The 22,663-nt window shown below is 53.0% G+C and overlaps 1 protein-coding gene across 1 annotated transcript in view; it reads right to left on the bottom strand.

The window, feature by feature from the left end:
- Positions 1 to 3,063: 3,063 nt before the first annotated feature.
- Positions 3,064 to 22,663, bottom strand: part of LOC143387449 (endothelin-converting enzyme 1-like) — a 68,224-nt gene continuing 48,624 nt past the window's right edge. Inside the window, 11 exon segments of the mRNA XM_076841859.1 lie at positions 3,064 to 3,255; positions 4,032 to 4,127; positions 5,505 to 5,695; positions 6,389 to 6,456; positions 7,077 to 7,187; positions 10,409 to 10,512; positions 12,073 to 12,150; positions 12,871 to 12,969; positions 14,892 to 15,002; positions 18,557 to 18,671; positions 20,101 to 20,243. Coding sequence (XP_076697974.1) covers positions 3,064 to 3,255; positions 4,032 to 4,127; positions 5,505 to 5,695; positions 6,389 to 6,456; positions 7,077 to 7,187; positions 10,409 to 10,512; positions 12,073 to 12,150; positions 12,871 to 12,969; positions 14,892 to 15,002; positions 18,557 to 18,671; positions 20,101 to 20,243 — 1,308 coding nt within the window.

The following is a 22,663-nucleotide window of genomic DNA, read 5'->3' as shown; positions in this document are numbered from 1 at the left end:
CACTACAGCCCTGCTCGAGGAATACAATATGCAGGAGGATGTCAACCTGGGCCCTGGGGAGGAGCCTAACACACCTGGCAGGCTGTGCTTCCTGCCCCTTGGGAGCCACTGTCATGTAGGAAGCTCAGCCCTCCTGAGACCACCAGGTTGAGGAGGAGGCCCTGGTGGGCAACAGGCCATATACAGAAGAGGACCGGAGGGCGCTGGTTCATTTCTCCACTCAGGAAGTGTTTCCTCTATCTTACCCTAATTCCTATATATGAGCAAGTTTGTCTCTGGCTTCTGGTCTATTCCAGTTTGATACCTGTTCCTAACCTACAGCAGCTCTCACTTACCATTGCTTTATAAATATTTACATATGGAATATAGCTCCTTCATTGTTTCAATGTTTTTTCAGAATTGTCCTGATTGTGCTTTTTCCCTTTCATGTGAATCAGCTCGTCAAATTCTATGCAAAATTATCTGGGGATTTTGGCTGAGAGTACGCTGAAATTATACATTAATTTGGGGACAGCTGGACTTTTACACTGGACTTTTCCGCCCACCGGCAGGGTGCTCAAGGGCATTCTCTGATGGCCTTTGGTAAAGTTTCCAGTTTTCTCTTCTGAGGTTTTCCAAGTTCTGGTTGGGCTCTACAGTGGACCAAATTCTTTACAAGTTTAAAGTCTGTCCTAACCCCCTGCTCCCTCACCCTTTCAAAGGCCTCTGCAGGCCCTTCTGCTTACACGATTGTTACAGATTGCTTACTTTTTCCAGCTGTTCCCAAGTTACATCCTGTGTGTTTCCACATGTGTTGGGTGAAGTCTGAAGGCCAGACTGGGGTTTCCAGTCCTGCTTGGGAGGGGAACAAGGTTGGGCAAGGATCTAGGAGGATGGGGGCGGGCAAGGGCACTGGGACCCCGGCCTGGGGAGGAAGAAGCCTGTTCTTCGTCCCTGGGAGGTGGCCTGTCTGGAGGGAGGGCATCTGCAGGCCCAAGGCTGGGGAAAGGGTGGCTAAAAGCTAGGTCTCCCTTCTTGGGAAAAGGGTGGGCAGCAGCCAGCTCCTCCATCCTGTGCCTTCATGCATGTGTGTGTGTGTGTGCGTGTGTGTGTGTATGCGCATGCGTGTTCTGCACATGTGGCATCCCTGGGGCTTTCTGTTTCTAGTGACTTGTCACGTTTTCCAATCGAGTGGCCTGGGTTCAGAACCCAGCTCAGCCACTTCCTGCCTGCAACCCAGTGTCCCCGAATGACACTTCCTCTGAGCATCAGGGCTGAGAAATTCTCTGTCCCACAAACTGTGAGCTTCAGGGGAGGCGGGGTGAGAACTCTTGCCCATGGCTGCACTCCAATAGGCACATGACTCATGGAGGGTCTAAACAGAATTCATGCATCCATCCTGCTGGGGAGGGGTGTGCCCTCTGGGCAGAGAACATTCCAGCCTGAAGGACAAAAGGGAACCAGAGCCTCAGTGGGAAAGGGCTTGGCCTGTTTGGGCTCCAGAAAGAAGCTGGAGGCCTGGGGTGTGGCTCAGTGGTGGCGCTTGCAGCTTGAGGCCTGGTTAATCCCTGGCACTGCCCCAGACAAAGCAAACAGGACACAACAGGGTCAAACACAAGAGGTGGGAGCCAGTGACAGGGAGGTACCTTCTCCTTAAACAGGCTGCTCTCCTGAGGACAAGAGCTGGAGGGGAGGGGGCTCTCCCAGCTGCCCGGGGGGAGAGACACTGGGGCCTATGGGGCTCGCAGGCCCCTTCGCACCTCGTGGGGACAGTCTGAGCTCAAGCATCTGAGCTCTGGCATCCTTACTGTCGCCCATATCTGATGGTTACCAAGACAGTAGAAGAGAGTACATTGTAGGTCTTATAGCCAGAGAAACAGAGTCCAAGAGAAATGACCTACTCCTATTAAAGACAGGTAGAGTCAGGCCGGGCTTGGTGACCCACACCCGTAACCCCAGAGACTTGGGAGGCCAACACCTCAATCCGTCCTGTAGGCCACCATGTTTGTGGTACTTAGTTACAACAGCCCTAGTAAACTAATACCCTCTGGAAGGAGAGGAAAGCCTGTGCGAGCCTCCCCATGCAGACCTGAAGCTTCCTAGAGGAGGTGATGGTGAGTGGGGCACTGAAGGGTGGTAGGAGTTCACCAGGTGGGGAAGTCAGAACATTCCAGGCAGCGGGAAGTACATATGTAAAAGCCAGGGGAGGCTGTTTTTTGGACCTCTTTGAATTTCCTGCCTGCCCTGCCCAAGTATCTGAGATCCAGAAGCTCTTTGGCTCTGAGATAATGGAAACATGACGTTGACCAGGGAGCCCCTTGGGCCCAGGCCATGAGACACATCACTCTCACAGGTAGGGGGCGCACACAAGCCTGCCCACGAAGCCCGGCTGGCTAGGTGGGGGTTGGCTAGGTGGGCGCAGGCAGGAGGAAGCCCCAGCTGTTCCTCAGGTTCCAAAGCCTCTTCTTAGTGAGGCTAGGGTGGGCCATTCTGGGCTGGCTGGGGCTTTCTTGTGGTTCCAAAGGATGCACAGCACCCTGGAAGGACAGGTGTGTGTGTGTGTGTGTGTGTGTGTGTTCCTGACTCAGCCCAGCCTTGCAGTGAGGGGGTAAATCAGTGGGGCTTCTTTTGTCCACAGGTTATTTAGGAAAAAAAAAGAAAACATAATAAATATAACAATCCTTCCCTCAAAAAAAAAAGTGTTTTAAATGCATTTTTCCCTGAAGATTTCCAGTGTATTCCACAATGTTTAAAAAATAGTTTCCCCAAAAATAGATCTTAAAGCATTTGACACAGTGGTAATTGTGGTCTATGTGGTGCTGGATGTGGGCGAGGGGGCTGTGTCCCCCGGCCCTTGTCGCTGTGGGGCCCAGGCCTGGTGAGCCACCAGCCTGATACCCCAATGCCCACTGGAGCTGGTGCTCGCTGGGACGCCGGTCTGCACAGGGGAGCAACTCGGGTATGCAGAGGACCCCCACCCGGCCCAGTGCCAGCTGCAAACCCTCCAGTTCGGGGAAGGGGCCCTGGGCGGCCAAGGGGTTGGAAGAAGGGGCAGACTTGGCAGCCTCCCCTGGGGGTTCATCCTCAGCCCCTTCCTCTCTTCCGTCTTGGCTCTTTGTGATGAGGGTTCATGGGTGACCCAAGGGGGCAGTGGAAGTGTTCTGAAAACTCTTTGGAATTGGAGAGGGAGCCGATGACCCTGAAGCGAGAGGGGCTGTGGGAGTCGGTGATGAGGCCTTCATGAGAGCTCTTGGGGGTTCGGACAGAGCACCAGACCTTTGAGGGACAAGGGGGAGAAGCTGGGGTCACTGTGGGGCCCTGAGGCCGCCAGACTGGTCCCACCACTGCAGGGGTGGAATGAGCCCTCGCCTGGTGCTCACACCCCAAGGACTCAGGAAGGCCCATGGGTGGGTCGGAGGGGAGGCTGGAGTGCGCCTATGCCCCTCTCTGACGCAGGTGTCACCAAGCTGTGTCTCTTCAGCCAGAGCCGGGTCTCTGTCTGATACCAACGTACCAGGCTGGGATTCTGCCTAAACTCCACTTTACAAATTTTGGATTTAGTCCAGATTTCATATTTTCTGGGTAGGACACTCTCTCGAGAGGCAGCTCTGGGAATCAACTGAAGGCCAACTCAAGTGCCAACCTGGTGGGTCTTGATTTCTTTCTCCCCCGGTTCTGGGGACTGAATCCAGGGCTGCTTTCTCACTGAGCTACATCCCCAGCCCTTTCCATTTTCTATTTTGAGACAGAGTCTTGTTAAGTTGCTGAGGCTGAGCTCGAACTGGTGATCCTCCTGTCTCAGCTTCCCAAGGAGCTGGGATAATAGGCATGCATTACCGTGTCTGGCTATGTTAAGAAGTTTCTAGAACCCCAGAACCAGGAGGGGCCTTCTCCACCACATACAGGATACTAGTATTCTTTCTTGGCCCTTCCTTGAATCTCTCTAATGACAGGAAGCTCACCTCCTCACAGGCTAATGACCTGAAGACGGTCTGATGAGTTAGGGAGCTGGTGATTGGAGGGGACCTTACCTGTTCCCCTAATGAACTCACCTGTGCAAACCCCAGGAAGAAGAGCTGGTCATTGGTGAGACCCAGTGTGGGCAAGGTCTGCTCCTCCCTGTTCTTCTTTACCCAGTTCTGGTAAGCCTGGGAGGAGAGAAGGCCAGAGGTTGAGGGCAGCCAGGACACAGGGGCGAGGGGCTAGTGTGCAGGCCGAGGCTGGTTTCTGGGTTCTGGGCCTTGGCTCAGCCTGGAGGATCCCTCCTCTTTCTCTGCTCCCTCCCTAAAGGGGAGTGCAATCGACCCCATGGCCTAAACGCCACACAATGCTGATGGCTCTCCAATGTGCACTTTGGCACCAGCCTCTTCCCTGATCTGGATATTCAACTGCCTTAGCTGGACACCCAAGGTCACATCCAACTCAGCATGGCACAGAAGGAAGAAGTCATTTACATGAACCCTCACCAAACCTGCCACCATAGGATGGCACCACCACCCTCCTAGTTACTCAGGCTCAGAGTTCCCCCCAACTCTTCCAGCCAAGCCAAACACCCCAAAACTGACCCTCCTCACCCTTCCCCCTCTAGCCTGGGTAACCTCACAACAGCTTCCAACGGGTCTCCCTAATTCAGAGGAACCGAGGACACAAGCCTGGTCCCCTCCTCATGTGGCAACTCGAGCGAACCGTCTAGGGCGAGTGTTGGCAGACCTCCTCTGTGAGGGCCGGAGTAGATGTTCCAGCTTTGGGGCTACCGGTCCCTGTTGAACTATCCTCCTCTGCGCTCAGAGTGCAAAAGTAGCCACAGGCAACCTGTGGATACAGTGTGGCCAGGTTCCCCAAACCTACGGGGACAGGCTGGGGCTGGATTTGCCCATGGGCTGCCGGCTTGCAGACCTGCCTTAAAGAAGGAATTAGATCATATCTCCTGTTTGACCCTGTAGTGGTTCTCACTGTCGCCAGAATAGAACCAAGCTCCTTTCTCAGTGACAGAGGCCCTTGCTCCTGACTCCTTCCACTACCCCCTGCCTCTGGCCCTTGGTGAGTCGCCAGGCTGCCTCTCAGGCCGGGACCTGTGTCTGAGTCACTTGGTTTCACCTCCGGCCACCTGAGGGTGCAGGTCAGGGGCTCAGAGCCAAGCCAATGGGCTCAGATGGTAGCGACTTACTCCAGACTAGGATCGGAACCCAGAACTGGCTCTGTGCTCAGTGTCCTCCTGGGCCCTGCTGCCCTACCTGGCAGTGGGTTCCCCCACAAAGGCAAGAAGGGGCCGGCTCTGCAGGTGGACCCTGCCCTGGCTCTCTCCTGGGACTCTCAAGCAGGTGGTCTCCAAGCAGAAGGCCTTGGGCACTCGGCTCAGGTGCTGCGTCCACAGTCAGTGCTCACGTCCTCCCCACCCCCACCGACAGACGAGGAAGCCGAGGCACAGCACTCCTGCAGCTTGCCAGGCGTTTCTATGCTGACCTACTGATGAGGCATCTGGACAGATGTGGATCTGGACAGGTGCACAGGGGGAGCAGACCCACCCGATAGGCCACCTTGAGGCCCCCGTTGTCTGCGATGTTCTCCCCGAGGGTGTGGCGGCCGTTCACCGGCTCCCCGTTCACGCTGTAGCTGCTGTACTGCTCCACCATGCACTCCGTCTGCTGTTTGAAGGCCTCCACCAAGGAGTTCTTCCACCAGGCCCGGAGGTTCCCATCCTTGTCATACTCCCGCCCTGTGGTCAGAGCGCAGGAGTGGCACTATCGCTCTTCTTCCCTCCCAGTGGGAAGTCGGTTCCCCTGTCTGACCCCACCCTCCAGCCTGTACAGGGACAGGATGCCCATCAGAGGGCCAGAGGACGGGCCAGACCGAGTGGGAGAGGGTGGGGAAAAGTGGCCAGGCAGGCGGCCATGTGGCTGTACAAAGGTTTGAGGCGCAGGGTGGATCTCCACTGGCCAAGGGCCTCGGATCCCAAGGAATGGAGTCCAGCAAGGGGCCAGTGGAGTTGGCAGAATCAGGAGCACATGACAGGCCTGGTTTCCAGGGTCTCTGCCACTTCCTTCTTGTCCCTGAGCAGGGGGCAGTTGAGGAAGACCCTGGACACTAGCTGCTGAGGAGGGTGTGACTTCCACGTCTCTGACTCCTGACTCCTACTGAGCACCGAGCACCCAGCACCCTGCAGAAAGTGCTCACTATAGCCTTCACACAATCCTCCCCACCCCCACCTGGACCTGTTGCACCCATTTTGCAGATAAGGAGACGGAGGCTTGGAGAATGATGTGACTTGCCGAGGTGAGAGCATTTGGCAAGCGGCCGAGCCAGGGTTTAGACTCTGGTCCTTCTCTGCAAAGCTAAGTCCCAGGGAGCAGAGGCAGTGGGGCTAAGAAGCTGATGGGCTCTGTCTGGAGGGACCCCAAGGAACCTGTACCTTGATCATCAAAAGCGTGAGTCAGCTCATGGCCCACGACGACACCAATGCCACCAAAGTTTAAGACCCTGGAGGGAGACACAAAGTGAGAGCAAGGCCTCTGGCTCCTGCCCTGCCATGTGGCCCTCACTTGTTGGGCCTGAGATGTAGCAGGGGCTCTGTGGGACACAGCCCTGGAGACAGTGGGAGGCTGGGCAGTCTAAGGGAGCCAGCTGTGCCCTGTGGGTGACATGCACGTGCTGGACACTCTAGAGGATCACTGTCCCCTCCCACAGACTAGCAGTTAAGCTTTAAAGCAAACAAAGCCTGGGAATGGGCCAGTGCCTCTTCCCAAGCTCCACACAGTCATCCCGGGAGTCCAGCTTCTAGGACAGCGCCCTCACCCCGCCAACTCCCTGGTTGCAACTGCTCTAAGCCACCGTCACAGCAGTATTTCCCACATGGGGCTCTTGACTGCATGACTGTGCCACGTTTCCCGATTGCAGGAGCTTTTGGCCCCAGAGACCCTTGGAGGGAAGGCAGGGGACAGGGGCTGCTGCGCTCTGCACCCACGACGCTGCAATCCTAGGCCACCTGGGCCACCAGGGCACAGATGGCTCAGTGAGATGGCTGTCAGGGTCAGCTGCAGACACAGGGCTGGCTAAGGGGCAGGGGACCCATCGGGGCACCAGCACCAGAGATGGCCTACTTGGGCGAGGAGCGGGTGTAGAAGGGCGCCTGCAGGATCCCAGCCGGAAACACGATCTCGTTCTTGGTGGGCGAGTAGTAAGCGTTCACCATGGGCGGGGTCATGCTCCACCTGCAAGCAACAGGTGCGTGAGAGCCCAGGCGGTGGGCGGAGCGGAACTCCAGTGGGTACTCCTTGACCCCAGGACCAGGTCAGCACAAGGACATCAGGCAGCACTGTTTCTGAGGGGGAAGCTAGAAAACACCTGAATACCTATAAATCAGTGATGTCACCTCAGAGGTTGCCACACCGAGACGCTCACAGACAGCAAGAGGGACCATCAGATATTGAACTGAGGTTATTTTTGAGGCTTGAAATGTGTCTAGCAGCCGTTCTAAGGTGTGGTCTAAAGTGACAGTCCCCAAGATCCTCTGGTTTATGATGTCAAAACTATTTTCATTATAACATTGAGACACTCTGTCTCTGCCACATGTTGAGATCTGCATCATGGTACAAAAGCAACCTTGAATGACACTGCTGCCGCCTGGGCAGGGGGCCGGGCAAGTCCTAGTGGCCACCTGCTCCTTTCCTAGCAGGTGCTCCAACCAAAACAAGCCAGCGGGTCATTTTCGTTGACAACACCCAGGAAAAAGTAGCCTAATCATTAATTCCATTAAATCTCGACCCCCAAGTACCAGTCTTTTCAATATCCTGTGTGACCAATGGGGAATACCCACGTGGTGCTTCAGGTCTCTCTCATCCTCTTCGGATGACCGACCAGCCATGGAATTTTGGACTTGGGCAACAAGGCAGACATGTTCTTGAAAATGAAAAAGGAAGCTTAGCACCTCAGGGGAACTAATTCACATTTTGTCATTTATTACCAATGATAAAAATCTGAGGTTTCAAGAAAAATGAAGTTTCAAAGAAATATTAAAATTTTGGAAAACTTGTATTGACCATCATGAATTTGATAGCTTCCCAGTACTTTAAGATTTTTCTCAGGAGGTCAACTATGATGTTAACTAATGTGGTTTTTTTTTTTTTTTTGGCTGCAGTATATGAGAGCGGAAAATCTGTAAATCTTAGTGGAACCACAATTTTTTTTCTTTTCTGTTTTTTTTTTTTTGTACTGGGGAATGAACCCAGGGGTGTGTAACCACTGAGCCCCATCCCCAGCCCTTTTTTATATAGTATTTAGTGACAGGGTCTTGCTGAGTTGCTTAGGGTCTTGCTAAATTGCTGAGGCTGGCTTTGAACTCATGATCCTCCTGCCTCAGCCTCCTCAGCTGCTGCGATTGCAGGCGTGTGCTACCATGCCTGGCAAAACACTATTTTCCAAAGGACCAATGCATGAGCCATTATGTAAAAAATTATGTAAAAAAATCCAAAAAGTGCAAGACAGATCAATGATTTTAGTGTACAGGGTATGAAAAGTTCATGAATAAGTTTTCAGATTTTTCATATTATATTTTTTTGGGGGGAGGGCAAGGAGGTTAATGGGGATTGAACTCAGGGGCACTTGACTACTAAGCCCCAGCCCCAGCCCTATATTGTATGTATTTAGAGACAGGGTCTCACTGAGTTGCTTAGTACCTCACTTTTGCTGAGGCTGGCTTTGAACTTCTGCCCATGCCTCCTGAGCTACTGGGATTATAGGTGTGCACCACCACGACTGGTTCAGATTTTCCATAATGCATTAATCTTTCCTTCCTTGGGGACTGAACCCAGGGGTGTTCTATCACTGGGCTTCATCCCTTGCCCTTATTTTTTACTTTGCTAAATTGCCGAGGATGGCCTTGAACTTTGGCTCCTTCTGCCTCAGCCACCTGGGTAGCTTGGGTTGCAGATGAATACTGCTGTGTCTGGCTAGAAGACAAGTTTAAGTGAAAACTTTTAATCTAAAACTTAAGAAGCCAGGTAAATTGGCAGTAGTGTCTGTGCCATATTCTGAAGGTGAAGGTCCACCTACCTTCTTGTTTGTTAGGGGGACCCTCATTGACAATGGAAAACTTGGAGGAAAAAGATGTTTGAACCTCCATTGCCCACAAGAGGGCGCCAGAGGCAAAGAGGACTCGTTCTGACTTGGTAAGATTTATCCTGTTTCAGGAGTGGAGGGACTAGTACCGGGCTGACTACATCTAACTTTCCTGGGGAGACCATTTTAAAAAGAAGGGTCGTTCTCCAGATTATTCTGACTTAAGATCTGGGGTAGAAGTTAGGCTATGGCTAGGTGCAGTGGTGCACAACTGTAATCCCAGCAAATTTGGGAGGTAGAGGCAGGAGGATCACATGTTCAAGGCCAGCTTCAGCAACCTAGTGAGGCTCTCAGCAACTTAGTCAAACCCTGTCTCAAGATAAAAAATTAAAAAGGGCTGGGAATTTAGCCCAGTGATAAAGCACTCCGGGGTTCAATCCTCAGGAACTCCCTACCCCCTGCTGCAAAAGCCCCCGCAACCAAAAACTACAACAAAAAAACGTCAGGAGGCAACCCCCACACCCCCCCCTCACATTTTTGGCAGTGCTGGGGAGGGAACCCAGGGTCTCAAGTACTAGGCATGTACTCTACCGCGGAGCTACACCCTCATCCTTGGAGACTATTTTTGAAACTGCTCTCCAGGGGACACTGATGCACAGTGGGATTTGCAGTGTGTTAAGTGCTGGGTCATCAGCGCCCATCTAGAACCTTTCCCAGCCCTCAGTGGGACAGTGGGAGAAACCACTGCTCCTGTTTGTGAGGAGTTATGGGACACTCACCCATACGGAGGGCCTCCTGTCAGGGCCTGGCTCTCCCCAGTTCCCACACTGGATTGCTTCAATGACCCAAGAACCAGTTCCCTTCCCTGCTACTTCGAAGATAATGAAATGAAGGCTCTGAATGCTGAGGCCATGAAGCTGGGATGTGGTGCCAGGCCCCCTCGGCCTCAGAGGCCAGGTTCACTCTGCCAACAGGCTGGGCACTGCGGCACCCAGACTGGGGCCAGGATGGGCTCTACTTTGGCTTTTTTTGCAGAGGATTCTGGGGATTGAACTCAGAGGCACTGGACCACTGGGCCACATCCCCAATCCTCTTTTGTATTTTATTTAGAAACAGGGTCTCACTGAGTTGCTTTGTGTCTCGCCGTTGCTGAGGCTGTCTTTGACCTTGCGATCCCCTTGCCTCAGCCTCTTGAGCTGCTGGGATTACAGGCATGTGCCACCACACCCAGCGGCTTTTGGTTTCTTAATTTGAAAAGAGGGCCTCTGTGACAGTCACACCTGGCACCTGACAGTGGGTGAGGAAGGCAAGCTCAGTGGGGTGCATCCCTATGGTGGGGAACCAAGGCCTTCCTGGCCGGGCCTGGGGGACTCACTGGTCTCTGTTGGGGGCTTTCCTGAGCTGGTCAGCGGTGACCCTCCATAAGAAGTTGAAAAATCGCATGGCGTTCTCGAAGTAGAGGTCTGGAACTGCCGTGTACTGAGGAAAGAAGCAGAGACACAGATGGGAGCAACCCCAGAGGAAAGTCAGAAACTCAGACCCCACGAGGTGAAGGGATGGGTAGGCAGGCCCAGGGCCAGAGTGTGGGCTCGGAGCTGCAGGCTCTGCCCCTCTGAGGCTTCTAACCTGCTGGGCCCAGCAACAACTGTCTTCTTCAGGCACCTGACAGTGTCACAGTGCTGCAGGATGCCCCATCAGTGGTTCCCTTGAGCAAGAAGTATCTCCATCACTGTCCTACAGGACTGTGATGATGGGTGTGTTCTCCGTGTGTTTTCCACCTACACTGGCCAATATGGTAGACTCTGGTGACAGGTGGCTACTGAGCATCTCAAATGTGCTAGTGTAATTAAATTTTAATTAACTTAAGTTTTGATTAATTAAATAGCCCCCCATGGCTGGTAGCTAACAAATTGGACAGCACAGATTTAATGAACCACACTGGAATCTGGCTATGAAATGTCAGGGGACAGGCGTTATCACACCCCCCACCCCTGGGCCCGGCCTCTCAGCTCCTACCAGGTGCAAAGCCCTCCCTCAGGTCCACTCCAGATCTTTATGGCATACCCAAGGGCTGTGGTAAAACACTGGGCCCTCAGGGGCAGGCCCCTGTCTGTAGGCCCTGCCTGAGCCGTCTCCAGGAGACTCTGGGTCTTGCATCAGGATGACCCTGGGGTGTCTGAAAGTATTCTCAAGAAACATGGCTGCGGAATGAGTCTCCTATTCTCAGAAGTAATTTTAATAGTCTTAGGTTTTAAATAGAACCATGATGAGAGGTTATTATGATTTCAAAAATGCCTGAATTTCACTCATGAGAAGATAGCAAACTATCATTTGGGGCAAAATCACAACCCACTTAAAGGGGTGATGTGCCGAAGGTTCTGGCAGCAGGGAGGCAGTAATCCCCCTCCGCCTCAGTGGAGCTTCACTGTGCATTTGGGATGGCTGCCTCCTCTTTCCCAACCCCATCTCAAGGTCAAAATTTGAGTTCCAAGTTTTCTCTGAGGAGGTTGGGGTACGACCCTGAAGACAGGTGGCCGTTCTGGGGCAGGAGCGGGGGTGTGAGGGGCTTCACTTTCTCCCCCCACCACCGTGGTGTTTTAGGGCTACGATGCTGGCCAGCTGACCCCAGCCCTGTGGGCTCTGGGCTCAGGGTCAGGTACTGCACCTTTTAGGATCTGCTTCCCCAAGTCTTTTATTTTTTTTAAATTTCTTAGTTGTAGATGGACACAATATCTTTATTTTTTTATTTATTTAATGTGGTTCTGAGGATTGAACCCAGGGCCTCATGTGTGTGAGGCAAGCGCTTTGCCACTGAGCCAACCTCAGCCCCGCTACCTCCCCCCACCCCATTTTATGCAGTGCTTGGGTTGAACCCAGTTGGAGTCATGATGCGAGGCCAGTGCTCTCCCACTGAGCTAATCCCCTGATCGCTGTCATGATGCCAGGTCAGCCTCCCTGCCTCCAGAAGCCCTGGGAGCCCCGCCCACCTTGGACCCTCCCCAAGTGGGCACTTGGGATAGCAGGGCGTAAGCCACTCACGTCGTTGAACAATTTGTCCAGTTCCTTGGGGTCCATAATGAAGTCGGGGTAGCCTATCATGTTGTAGATGGCGTCCGCCTGGATGGGAGGGACACAGAGGACTGAGCACCCGCGATGCTGACCAGCTGGCCCCAGCTTTGTGGGCTCTGGGCTCAGGGTCACGCCAAGGGGCGGGGGATCAGGCTCCTCCCCACTTAGGGCTTTCACATCTTTTTGGAAACATTCCCCCCTTGCCTAACTTATCTTTTTTTTAATATTTATTTTTTAGTTATAGGTGGACACAATATCTTTTTTTTTTTTTTTTTACTTTTATGTGGTGCTGAGGATCGAACCCAGTGCCTCACATAGGCTAGGCGAGCGCTCTACGGCTGAGCCACCACCCCAGCCCCCAGTTAATCTTTTGGGTTTCTGATTAAATGTTGCTTCCCCAAGGGAAGCTGCTATGGTCCAAATGTGTCCCCAAAGTTCAAGTTTTGGAACCTTTGGGAGGTGATGAGGTTCTGAGATTCTGAGGCTCTGTCCCCTACTGCTGGGGGACTGGGAGCTGTGGAGGGAGCAAGCACCACAGTGGCTTGGTCCACCTCTCTTGTGCGTGCTCTCCTGCCTGTCCACCTTCAGCCAAGAGATGTGTGACACTGGGCTTCAGGCTGTCCCCCTAGCCTGCTAGACTGGTCACAAGGCAGGACAGCATCCATGCGTGCCCAGGGGACAGGCTGGCCTCTCCTAGCCCTGCTCTCTCTCTGTTGCTCTTGCCCGGTGCAGGAAGCCTGGGTGGCCCGAGCTCCCGGGCGGCCTCACCTTCTCCTTGGCTGATTTCCGGGTGTCCTCATCCATCCACTTCAGCATGCTCAGGCTCTCCTCAAAGGCCTTCTTGATCTCCAGGATTATCTTGCTGGCCTGAGGAGACAGATGTTGCATCCTCAGCTCTGGGCACTGGCCCCCTGGATGCAACCAGTGCCCCAGGCAGGATGACACTGGACCCGAGGTCAAACTGAGGTTGGCTCAAGGCCTCAGGTTCTGCAGAGTGGGCTAAGAGGGTGGCCATGGCTGTGCTTCCAGACCATGTTCCTAACATGGACAGACATCCCTCGAGACGAGACGGGCCTTCCATGCACTGGTCTCTGTGGCCGAATGAGCTTGGACGTGCCTTGGGGAAGCGGAAAGGTCTGCAGGAGGACTTTTCGGAGCCTTTAGAGTGGTAGAGTGCTCTTTTGGAGCCGTCCAGAAGACATGGCCTCTCCCAGGCTGATGGGATCCTTTTTGATGGAATAGAGCTTTAACACCCAGAGAACTTGATCTGAGGGGCACTCAGAAAGGTCTCAGGGCACAAATGGCAGCTGTTGAGGGTGACGATGCAGGGCAGACCCGGGGGCCAAAGATAGAAGATGGAAGATTCTAGGGAAGGGGAAGGCAAGAGCCATGGGGCTGGGGCCAGACAGACCTGGACTCAGATTCTGCCTCAACAGATTAAAAAAACAAAACAAAACAAACAAACAAACAAACAAACAAAATATATATATATATAAGTTGTAGTTGGACACAATACTTTTATTTTACTTATTTTTATGTGGTGCTGAGGATTGAACCCAGGGCCTCGCATGTGCTAGGCGAGGGCTCTACCGCTGAGCCACCACCCCAGCCCCTGCCTCAGCAGACTGGAAGTGCAATGCTGCCCCTTGACTACAGATACTAGTTACGCAAACAATACCATTAGTGATAAACTATCGCTGCCATTGACTGTAGCTTATTTTGGGCCAGGTGTTCTTTATGTGTAGCATCTCATTTTGTTATGGTCAGGCTGTGTGGGCAATGACCACACAGATTCCATTTTGCCCTGAGACCCCACATCATGTAAGAAAATCTTCTCCCGTGGGAAATCCCCGTCTCTGCACCCATCAGTGAGCGGTTGCCTAGCACGGCATGTTAGGCGACACAGATGGCAATTCTTATACAACGTAAAAGTGTCCCCTCTTCAGTTCCCATTTTTCTTGGACAAGCTACCTTGTCAGAGGTGTAGATGTTAGTAGCCATTCTTTAACTTGTTCTCAACTAGGGACGTTTTGGCCCACCCTCTTTAGTGCTTATGATTTTAGATCTTATGATGTTTGCTTATGGATCTGAATCATAGCAACAGCCACTTATATGTTAATATGGTTTTGGACTACAAAAGGTGTGCTCGAACCCTGGGAGTGGTCAAAGGGTGTGGACTAGCAGCCTGGCCCTTGGCCCGCCAGCTGGTGGATCCAGACATCAACTGGTGAATAAAGGTTCCATCTCTTGCTTTAAGATCGACTTGGTGGTTTATTGCTGTCTCACCTTAACACCCCTCTGCAGAAGGGACAGCCCCACTTTCATGTCCCAGGTGAGGGGAGAACACCGCTCAAGTCACCCAGCCAAGTGACAGAGCCAGAATCTGAGCTGGGGGCTGGCTGTCTCCCTAGCACTCAGCCATGATGATCCTCTACCTGCTTGAATAATTCTGTCACCCTCAGAGTAAGAAAAATGTCACTTCCAGGTCAACATTACCTGGTGGGGTCCTTCGCAGCCCCAGGAAGTGGAGATGGCTGTGGTAGCCTCATGGGGTCACTGGGAAGATCAAATTAAATAACACAAACAACTGGCCTGGCCTCAACCACGGAAGTCATTTAGCAAGTCACGCCCTGCAGCCTGAGGGAACGGCCTCTGAGTTAAAGAAGGCCTGGGATCCTGTGGCCTGGAGCAGGAAAGGACCAGGGCAGAGCAGAGTGTGGGCTGTCAGGCTGGGGTGGGGGGCGCCCAGTAGATGCGATGCCCACTCTGTCCACAGGGGAGGTACTTACTATGTTCTTGCTGTCCTCGGCGAAGGTCGCTTTGACAAACATGGGGCCCAGGGCAAAGCCCAGGTTGTTTTCCGTGTCACTCACGCAAAATTTCCAGTGAGGAAGGCAGGTCTGGAAAACACGAGCGCAGAGGGTCACTGGGCACAGTCCTCCTTCTCCCAAGGCCTGCCTGGGAGGTGGCGCCATCGGGGGCCTGTGCTTCCCCCCAGAACTCCAGGGAGACAGACCTCTTCTGACCGCAGAAGTTACTTTAGGCCACCGACACCCCTCATGGCCACCACCTACTGTCTCCTGAGTGCCAGTCTCCATGATTGGCACTTCACGAAGGTCTGCCACTGAGCACCCGTAGCGGGCAGGGATGAGCCACTGGATAGACGGGAAGCAGAAATTTAGTAAGGGCAGTCACTGGTCCAGCAGGTGACAGTAGGTGACAGGGGTGCCACAGGGATGGGAACTCTGACATGCCTGGCCCTCCATCCAGGGCTCCCGCCAACTCCACCTGGTCCTGCTTCCTGGAGGACACAAGGAATCTTGGAGGCGCAGAACCTCGGGAAGCTGCCCATCCACCTGAGCAATGGGAACCTTCCTAGAAGGCCAGGGGCCCAGCCCCATTTACAGCCTCCTAGAGACAGAAGGCCACAGTGACATTGCAAAACTTCAATGTCGGCTTTTTTTTTTTTTTAATGTGCTAAGGATGCCAGGCAGTGCCTCACCACTGAGCCGCACGCCCACCCCAACCCCAGCTCTTTCCTTATATTTTATTTTGAGACAGGGTCTCTCAATGCTCACTGCGCAGACTGGCCTTGAATTTGCAATCCTCCTGCCTCAGCCTCCCCAGCAGCTTGGACCACAGGTGTGTCACTGCGCGGGGCTTAAATTGGTTCTTCCTCAGTCTCACCCACAAGCAGTGCTAGCCCACAGGATGCCTCAGTATGAACCAGAAATGGTCTTGGGCTGCAGCTCCCCAGATAAAGAGCTGATAAAGAGCACTGGGAGGGTTTCAGCCCACTGGCCCCCTGCCTGGCCATCCCCCCATGGAGAGTGTGAATGACCAGGTGTGATGACCCTGCTTATGGAAACCGGTCCAGCTGCAGGGTCCTCTTAACCCTGAGGAACAGGCGTGACAACCAGCTTGGGGCAGCCTGCTTTACACCAGCCCTACTGCGAACAACCCAAATGCACATCGGCAGACAGATAAATAAACAAAATGTGGTGTTTTTCTACAGCGACATACCACTTGGCAGCACGGAGGAACCAGCTACTCAGAGATGCCACAACATGATGAATTCCACAGACTCACTGAGCCAGGCAGCCAGGCAGGCAGCGTAGGACTCGGCTGCCCATCTGTAGCACCTCGGGGAGACGCAGGGAGGGGCCCGAGGGCATGCCGGGTAACTGGGCCATGGAAACCTTCTCTGTCCTGACTGGGCTGGTGGTCACACACACGACTTCATTGTCACAAATCAACCAACTGTATCCTTCACCCACACTCTATGCATATGTGTGTGCATATTGTTTTTAAGCGCCGGGGGTTGAACCCAGGGCTTCACACATGCTAGGCGGGCTTTCTTTCTTTTTTTCTTAATGGGGTGCTACGGATGGAACCCAGGGCCACCCTAGCATCACACTAAACTGGTCTATGTCTCAAATTTTTATTTTGAGACAGGGTCTCCCTGGAATTACAGAGTGTGCCACCATGGCCAGGTATATTGAATACTCTATTGTATGTAAATTATGACTTAAATTTTTTTTTCTAGTCAAGAAGGAAGGGAAGGCCATTCTAGTCTAAGTGTAGCCCCTGGATTCTGCTTAGCTGTCGCAACCTGTGTCCGTTTCCAATGGCTGCTTTCTGCTCCCCTCTCCCTCCTGCCCGCTGCCCTGCCAGTCATTGGGCAGCCCACAGCTGGACACAGACTTGGCCTGGATATGCTGAGGCCGAGCACATAGTGGGTCACAGCTAGGGAGCCTCCAACTTTGACGATGGGCAGAGGCTCTGACGGCTGGATCACGGGCAGATTCTTACTCATCTTCTGCCCGCGTCTCTGGAGAAGCCCATTCACTTTACACACATGCATTTGTCCCCTGAGTGACTCCCCTGCTCGGGGACTGTGCCAGTTCTCAGGAATTAGAGCTGAATCAAACGCAGGCCTGCCCTTGAGGACTCTGTGGAAATGCCCAGAACATCCAGCAGGAGACAGAGGCGCAGTAATGATGTCAACAGCCGTGACAGCACTAAGCGCCTGAGTGCCCAGGGTGTGTAGGCCCCACGCCTAGAATGGTCCATGGAGACTAAGGGAGAGAAATGAAGCACAGAGAGGTTAAGTCACTGGCCCAAAAGGAGCACTCAGGGAGCAAGTGGCTGTGGTGGGTTTGAGCCCAGAGAGTCTGGCTCCAGTGACTTCCCGCAAAAAGGCCACTCTGACTGGCTACGACAAAGGTTTTGGAATGAGGAGAAAACTCTTTGAAAAAAGAAAGGGTCAGGCAGCATTCATCTGACATGGGGGCCACCTCCAGGCAGAAAAGGAGGGGCCAAGAGGCCCCTGAAGAGGCTGTGCGACTTGTAACTTCTTCACTGTAACCGGAGGAGCCCAGCAGGGAGTGGAGAGGGGTCCCTCCTCCCAACAAGAACTGTAGACTGTAGGCAGGTAGCACGAGGACAGCCGGCCAGGCACCCAGCAGAAGCTTCCACCTTTGGAACCGACTTTACGGCCTGAGGAAAAGGAGCCCAGGGATCAGTCACCCCTTTTCACAGATGGGAAGACCGAGTCCCTGGCCCATTTAAGTGACCCGCCCAAGGCTGTGTGATAAGAAGCAGAACCTCCCATTCAAATCTCTGCCCAGCCTCCCCTGCTCTGCAGCCGGGGCACACCCAGCCATTCTCTGGGCCTTTGGTACATGAGGGAGGTCAGCCCTGGCACCTCCCAGGCAGGCAGGGCTCCTGGGCACAGACCCACCCCACCCATCTTGGTATTCCCACACTGGGCTTGGGGCCTGGCCCATGTGACAGTGCAGGAGTAACTGTTTGCTGGATGCATAAAAGAGAGGTGACGGCCTCATTCTTGGCATCAGAATTCCTACGGGAGGCAAGCTTCCCCGGCGGGAAGGAGGGAGGCCTGGGGCCTCCTACAGAAGGACCCGCAGAGGTTTGGGGGCACTCAAGATGGGTGGAGCTTACTGGGTCTGGGGCCTGGGACTCCTGCCCCGAAGAGAACCTGAGGCCTGGATCTGGACTGGGGTTCCCCCGACTACAAACAGGGAGGATAATAATCAGGGAACCCTCGTGAGCAGGTGTTTGATGTGTTTGATGCTTCTGAGGAAGAAGTCCCCACCTTTAGAGTCACAGTTACATAAGGAGAGTGCTGACATCTCCACAGCTGGAGTGTCAGAACAGAGACTACCTTCTCTGCAAACCAGCTGAGTTGCTAAGACTCCTCTTTGTGCTTGGCTTAACCACCTCCTTCCAGAAGCCTCTAAGCCACCTAAGTCCCCATCAGTGTTCCCATGACCCCAAATGGACCCTTCAGTGGCCTCTTCATTCTCCTCCTAGACTCAGCCCTCGTAAGTGCCACAGCCCTGAGGGTACAGTGGTCTTTCCAGCCCCCAACCCAGGGCAGAGCACACAGTAGGTGCTCAGCATGAACCTGGGAATCACTGTCACAGCTCACCTTCTTGGTCCCGTACATGACTTCCATGAACTTCTCATCGGCGTCCTAAAAGCGCTGGTCGAGGAAGGAGCTTGTTTTCCGCACCAGGTTCCAGATCATGTAGTTGTTCAGCAGGCTGGGGTGAGAGGACCGCTGGCTCAGAAATGCCCGGGGCTCCCGAACAGCCTCACCCCAGCCTCCTTCCTAGCCTATCTGGGTGCTCGGCTGGCGGCTGCCTTCCAAGCACATGGAATGTAACTCTCCGAGGAACGCCTGGCGCTCCACCTAGAACCCCCCAGTGTCCAGTGCAATCACTTGCATACCAGCAGTGCTCAACACATGCTGCTGCTTAGCTGCTTTGTGTCTGAACCTGTGAAGCTGCTGCCTAGAGACTTGCCTGGTGGTGTATGCTACAGTGGGGAGGAGGCTGCCATTCCCTGCTGAAGGCCAGACAGGAAGTAGAGGCCTTAGAGCAGCAGGGGCAGGAAAGGAAGCTCTGGCCACCAGGTTTCCATGAATGACCGTTCCCATGTCCCCCACCCACAGGGCACAGGAACCTATCTGTGGCTGAGTCATGTTTGCAAAGATGTTACCTTAGTACAAAGATGTTCACTATATTGAACATCTAACCTCAACCGGAATCACCCTAAAAGCCTGACTACGGGGAGAGTGTGGCAAATATTGTATGAACAGTTGACGGAATACTATGCAACTATAAAAATGATCCTCACAGAGGGTTTGGGATGGCACTGGGAAATATTCATAATGAAAGTCAAGGCAAGGCTTGGAGCGGTGGCACATGCCTGTAATCCCAGTAGCTCAGGAGGCTAAGGCAGGAGGACAGTGAGTTCAAAGCCAGCCTCAACAACAGCAAGGCCCTAAGCAACTCAGTGAGACCCTGTCTCTAAATAAAATACAAAAAGTTTGGGGATACGGCTCGGTGGTTAAGTGCCCCTGGGTTCAATCATCAGTACTCCTACTACTAAAATAAAAATGAAAAGTCAAGGGAAAAGTAGATCATCCATCTAGTCACGTTAATGAGAAAGAAGAGCTATGGATTGGAAACCTCCCTTCCCTCACACCTTCTCTCCCTGATATGCACACACACAAACACCCCCCAAAATGACCAAGAGTAATATTTTGAATAATTTTACATTTTTCCTATTTTTCTGTAATTTTCAACATTTTTATAAGCCTTTGAAATAAAAAAATAAAATAAAATAAAAAACCCGTAAGTATTAACCAAAAATTATGGGTGGTATTGGCGGAGTCCTGTTCCATGACAGGCACGGTGTTAAAACATGAATCATTTTGTGTGACTCTCACGAATCCCCTGCTTGGTAGGTGCTATCTGATCCCCATCTTATGGGTGACAGTATGACCCCGACAAAGGACAAGGGACATGCCACAGCTACACAGCTGGCTGAGGGCAGCAGGATTTGAAGCTGCCCAGGGGACCAGCACCCTCTGCTGCCTCTCAGGGAAGCCCACCAGGGTGCAGCACCCTGCGTCCGGCCGCCCTGCCGCCTCCTGCCCCTCCTGCCCAACAGGGCTGCCGGCCTCACCATCTGTCCGTGGCATTGATGAGCGCGGAGGCCTGCTCCAGGTAGTCCTTGTCATAGACCACGATGGGCTCGGACGCGTTGATCTCCACGGGGTGGAAGATGGCGTTGAGGAAGGGCAGCCAGTTGATGGCCGGTGCCAAGGTCTGCAAGGGAAGGGGACAGCGTGAGGCTGGAGGGTGGCTTCTCCTCAGCCCCGTCTTTGGGTGTCCCTCAGAAGGTGTCATTGTGCCTCTCCCTGGGACCATGGTGCTGATGGAGCTCCAGGCAGAGGCAGCGTCCCCAGGAGCCAGAGGCAAACCTCATCTGAAGCGGAACCAGGGTGGGAGGAGAGGCTGCAGCAGCAGCAGGCACAGCAGCCGCCACCGTCACCATGCCCTTCCCATGTGGCATGTGCCACTGCCCAACTGACCAAGCAGTGGCCACAATTATCCCCATTTACAGAGGAAGAATGGAGCCTCAGACCCCTAACAGTTAAGAATCAGGAGCTGGACTGGGCTCCTGGTCTAGCTTCCTTGCTTATAAGCTGTGCAACCTTTAATAAGTTAATGTGCCCATCTGTGCCTCAGCACCTCATATGAAAAACAGGGATCATCATGACAATGAGTCCCGTGTATCTGGTAACTGGGAGGGTCACACACAGAAGCCAGCACTGTCCCACTCAACAAGAGTATCAGCAGCAGCAGTCTGCTGCAGAGGATCCAACATTCAGGAAGGCCAGCATTGCGGGGGTAAATTGTGGTCCACAAGAGAGGCTGCCGAGTGGGGAGCTGGGACAGCAAAGTTGGTGATGACTGCAACAAGAAGGGAGAGGCCTGCAGCTCAGCCCTGCACACACCAGGCCCCCGGCTATTTGCACTTGTTTGTTTTGGGGAGTTATTGGGGTCTGAACTCAGGGCCACTTTACCACTGAGCCACACCCCCAGCCCTTTGTATTTTGAGGCAGCTAAGTTGCTTGGGGCCTCACTAAGTTGCTGAGGCTGGCCTTGAACTCTTGATTCTCCTGCCTCAGCCTCCTAAGCTTCTGGGATTATAGGCATGCACCAGCATGCGCCTGCTCTGTTTTTTTTTTTTTTTAAGTATTTTTTGAGTTGTGGGTGGACAGGATGCCTTTGTTTTTATTTATGTATCTTTATGTGGTGCTGAGGATTGAACCCAGTGCCTCACCCACGTTAGGAGAGCGCTCCACCACTGAACCACAACCTCAGCCCCAGCAGCTCTGTTTTTAAGGTGACCCAAAAAAGACCCTGTACCCAAGGGCTTTCCAAAGAGAGACTTGGCTTTTCATAACTGTCAGCTCCCAACAGATCTCGCTTTCCCTTTGGCACCCCAAGGTGCCCTGCGCAGAGGTTTCTCCCCCAACACCTCCACGTCACGGCCAGCATCTCCTGCAGCAGCAGCCTCCAGCCATGCGAGCTATTCCTCTTGAGGTTGCAGATTTTTGTTATAAAGTCCTACAACATTTTAAAAATAAATTGTGGTAAAATATCTTGCACATTTATAATCCCAGAAACCCAGGAGGCTGAGGCAGGAGGATCTCGAATTCAAGGCCAGCCTCAGCAACCTAGTGGGACCCTGTCTCAAAATGAAAAATAAAAAGGCCTGGGGATGTGGCTCACCCAGCTGCAGATGACTTTTGCAAGACTTGAACTCTGTGCTTTCCACTTCCTACCCCCACCTGTCTCTGTGAGTCTGACGCCGGCCCAAGCGGCCCAACTTACGTGCAAACACATAGGATTCGGGCTTCAATGCTGGCATGTGTCCCTTGGTGTCACCTCCTCAAGCAGAGCTGCACAATGTGTCTGCTCTGGCCCTGTATTCCCCACACGCTCAGTTATTTTTAGTGTGCAGTTTTACAGAACATGAGGCTTTGGGCTGCATATCTCGTCTTTTAGCAAAGACGCCTCTATATGTCAGTCACTTGGATGGGCACCTGACTTAGCTAGCAATCCCAGAAATTACGATCATCGCTTAAGACCCACCAAAAGTGACCCTGGGCCTGGCAGATTTCAAACCCCATTCTCTATTCTCTTGAAAGGGTGAAATGTAAGACAAAAACGGGAAGTGAGAAATGCATTCCCTTCATACAGGAAAACCGTACCCATAAAGCCACCTAAGATCCACCCCGCCTGCTGGGACAGGCAGTCAGCCACAAGACCCCCAATTCACAGAGGCTGAGTTTGCTGATCAGGGAAGGTGACTTTCCTGAGGTTATATGGCTTACTGTGGGTGTATTTGGCGGGGTGCTGGGGATTGATCTCAGGGCCTTGAGCAGGTAAGCACAGGCTTTACCACTGGGCTCCACCCCAAGGCCATTGTTCCTGGGTTTGTTTGTTTATTTATTCATTTATTTTTATTTATTATTATTTCTTACATACATGACAAGGTTTATTTATTTTTATTTTTTAATTTTTTTTGGTTGTAGATGGACATAATACCTTCATCTATTTATATGTGGTGCTGAGACTTGAACCCAGTGCCTCACACGTGCAAGGCAAGCGCTCCACCACTGAGCCACAACCCCAGCCCCTGCTCCTGGGTTTAAGTGGACATCGTATCTATTGGG

Source organism: Callospermophilus lateralis, unplaced genomic scaffold (assembly GCF_048772815.1).
Source record: "Callospermophilus lateralis isolate mCalLat2 unplaced genomic scaffold, mCalLat2.hap1 Scaffold_286, whole genome shotgun sequence".
Lineage (NCBI taxonomy): Eukaryota > Metazoa > Chordata > Mammalia > Rodentia > Sciuridae > Callospermophilus > Callospermophilus lateralis.
Note: the sequence above shows the minus strand (reverse complement) of the source record. Positions and strands in the feature narration are given on the sequence as shown.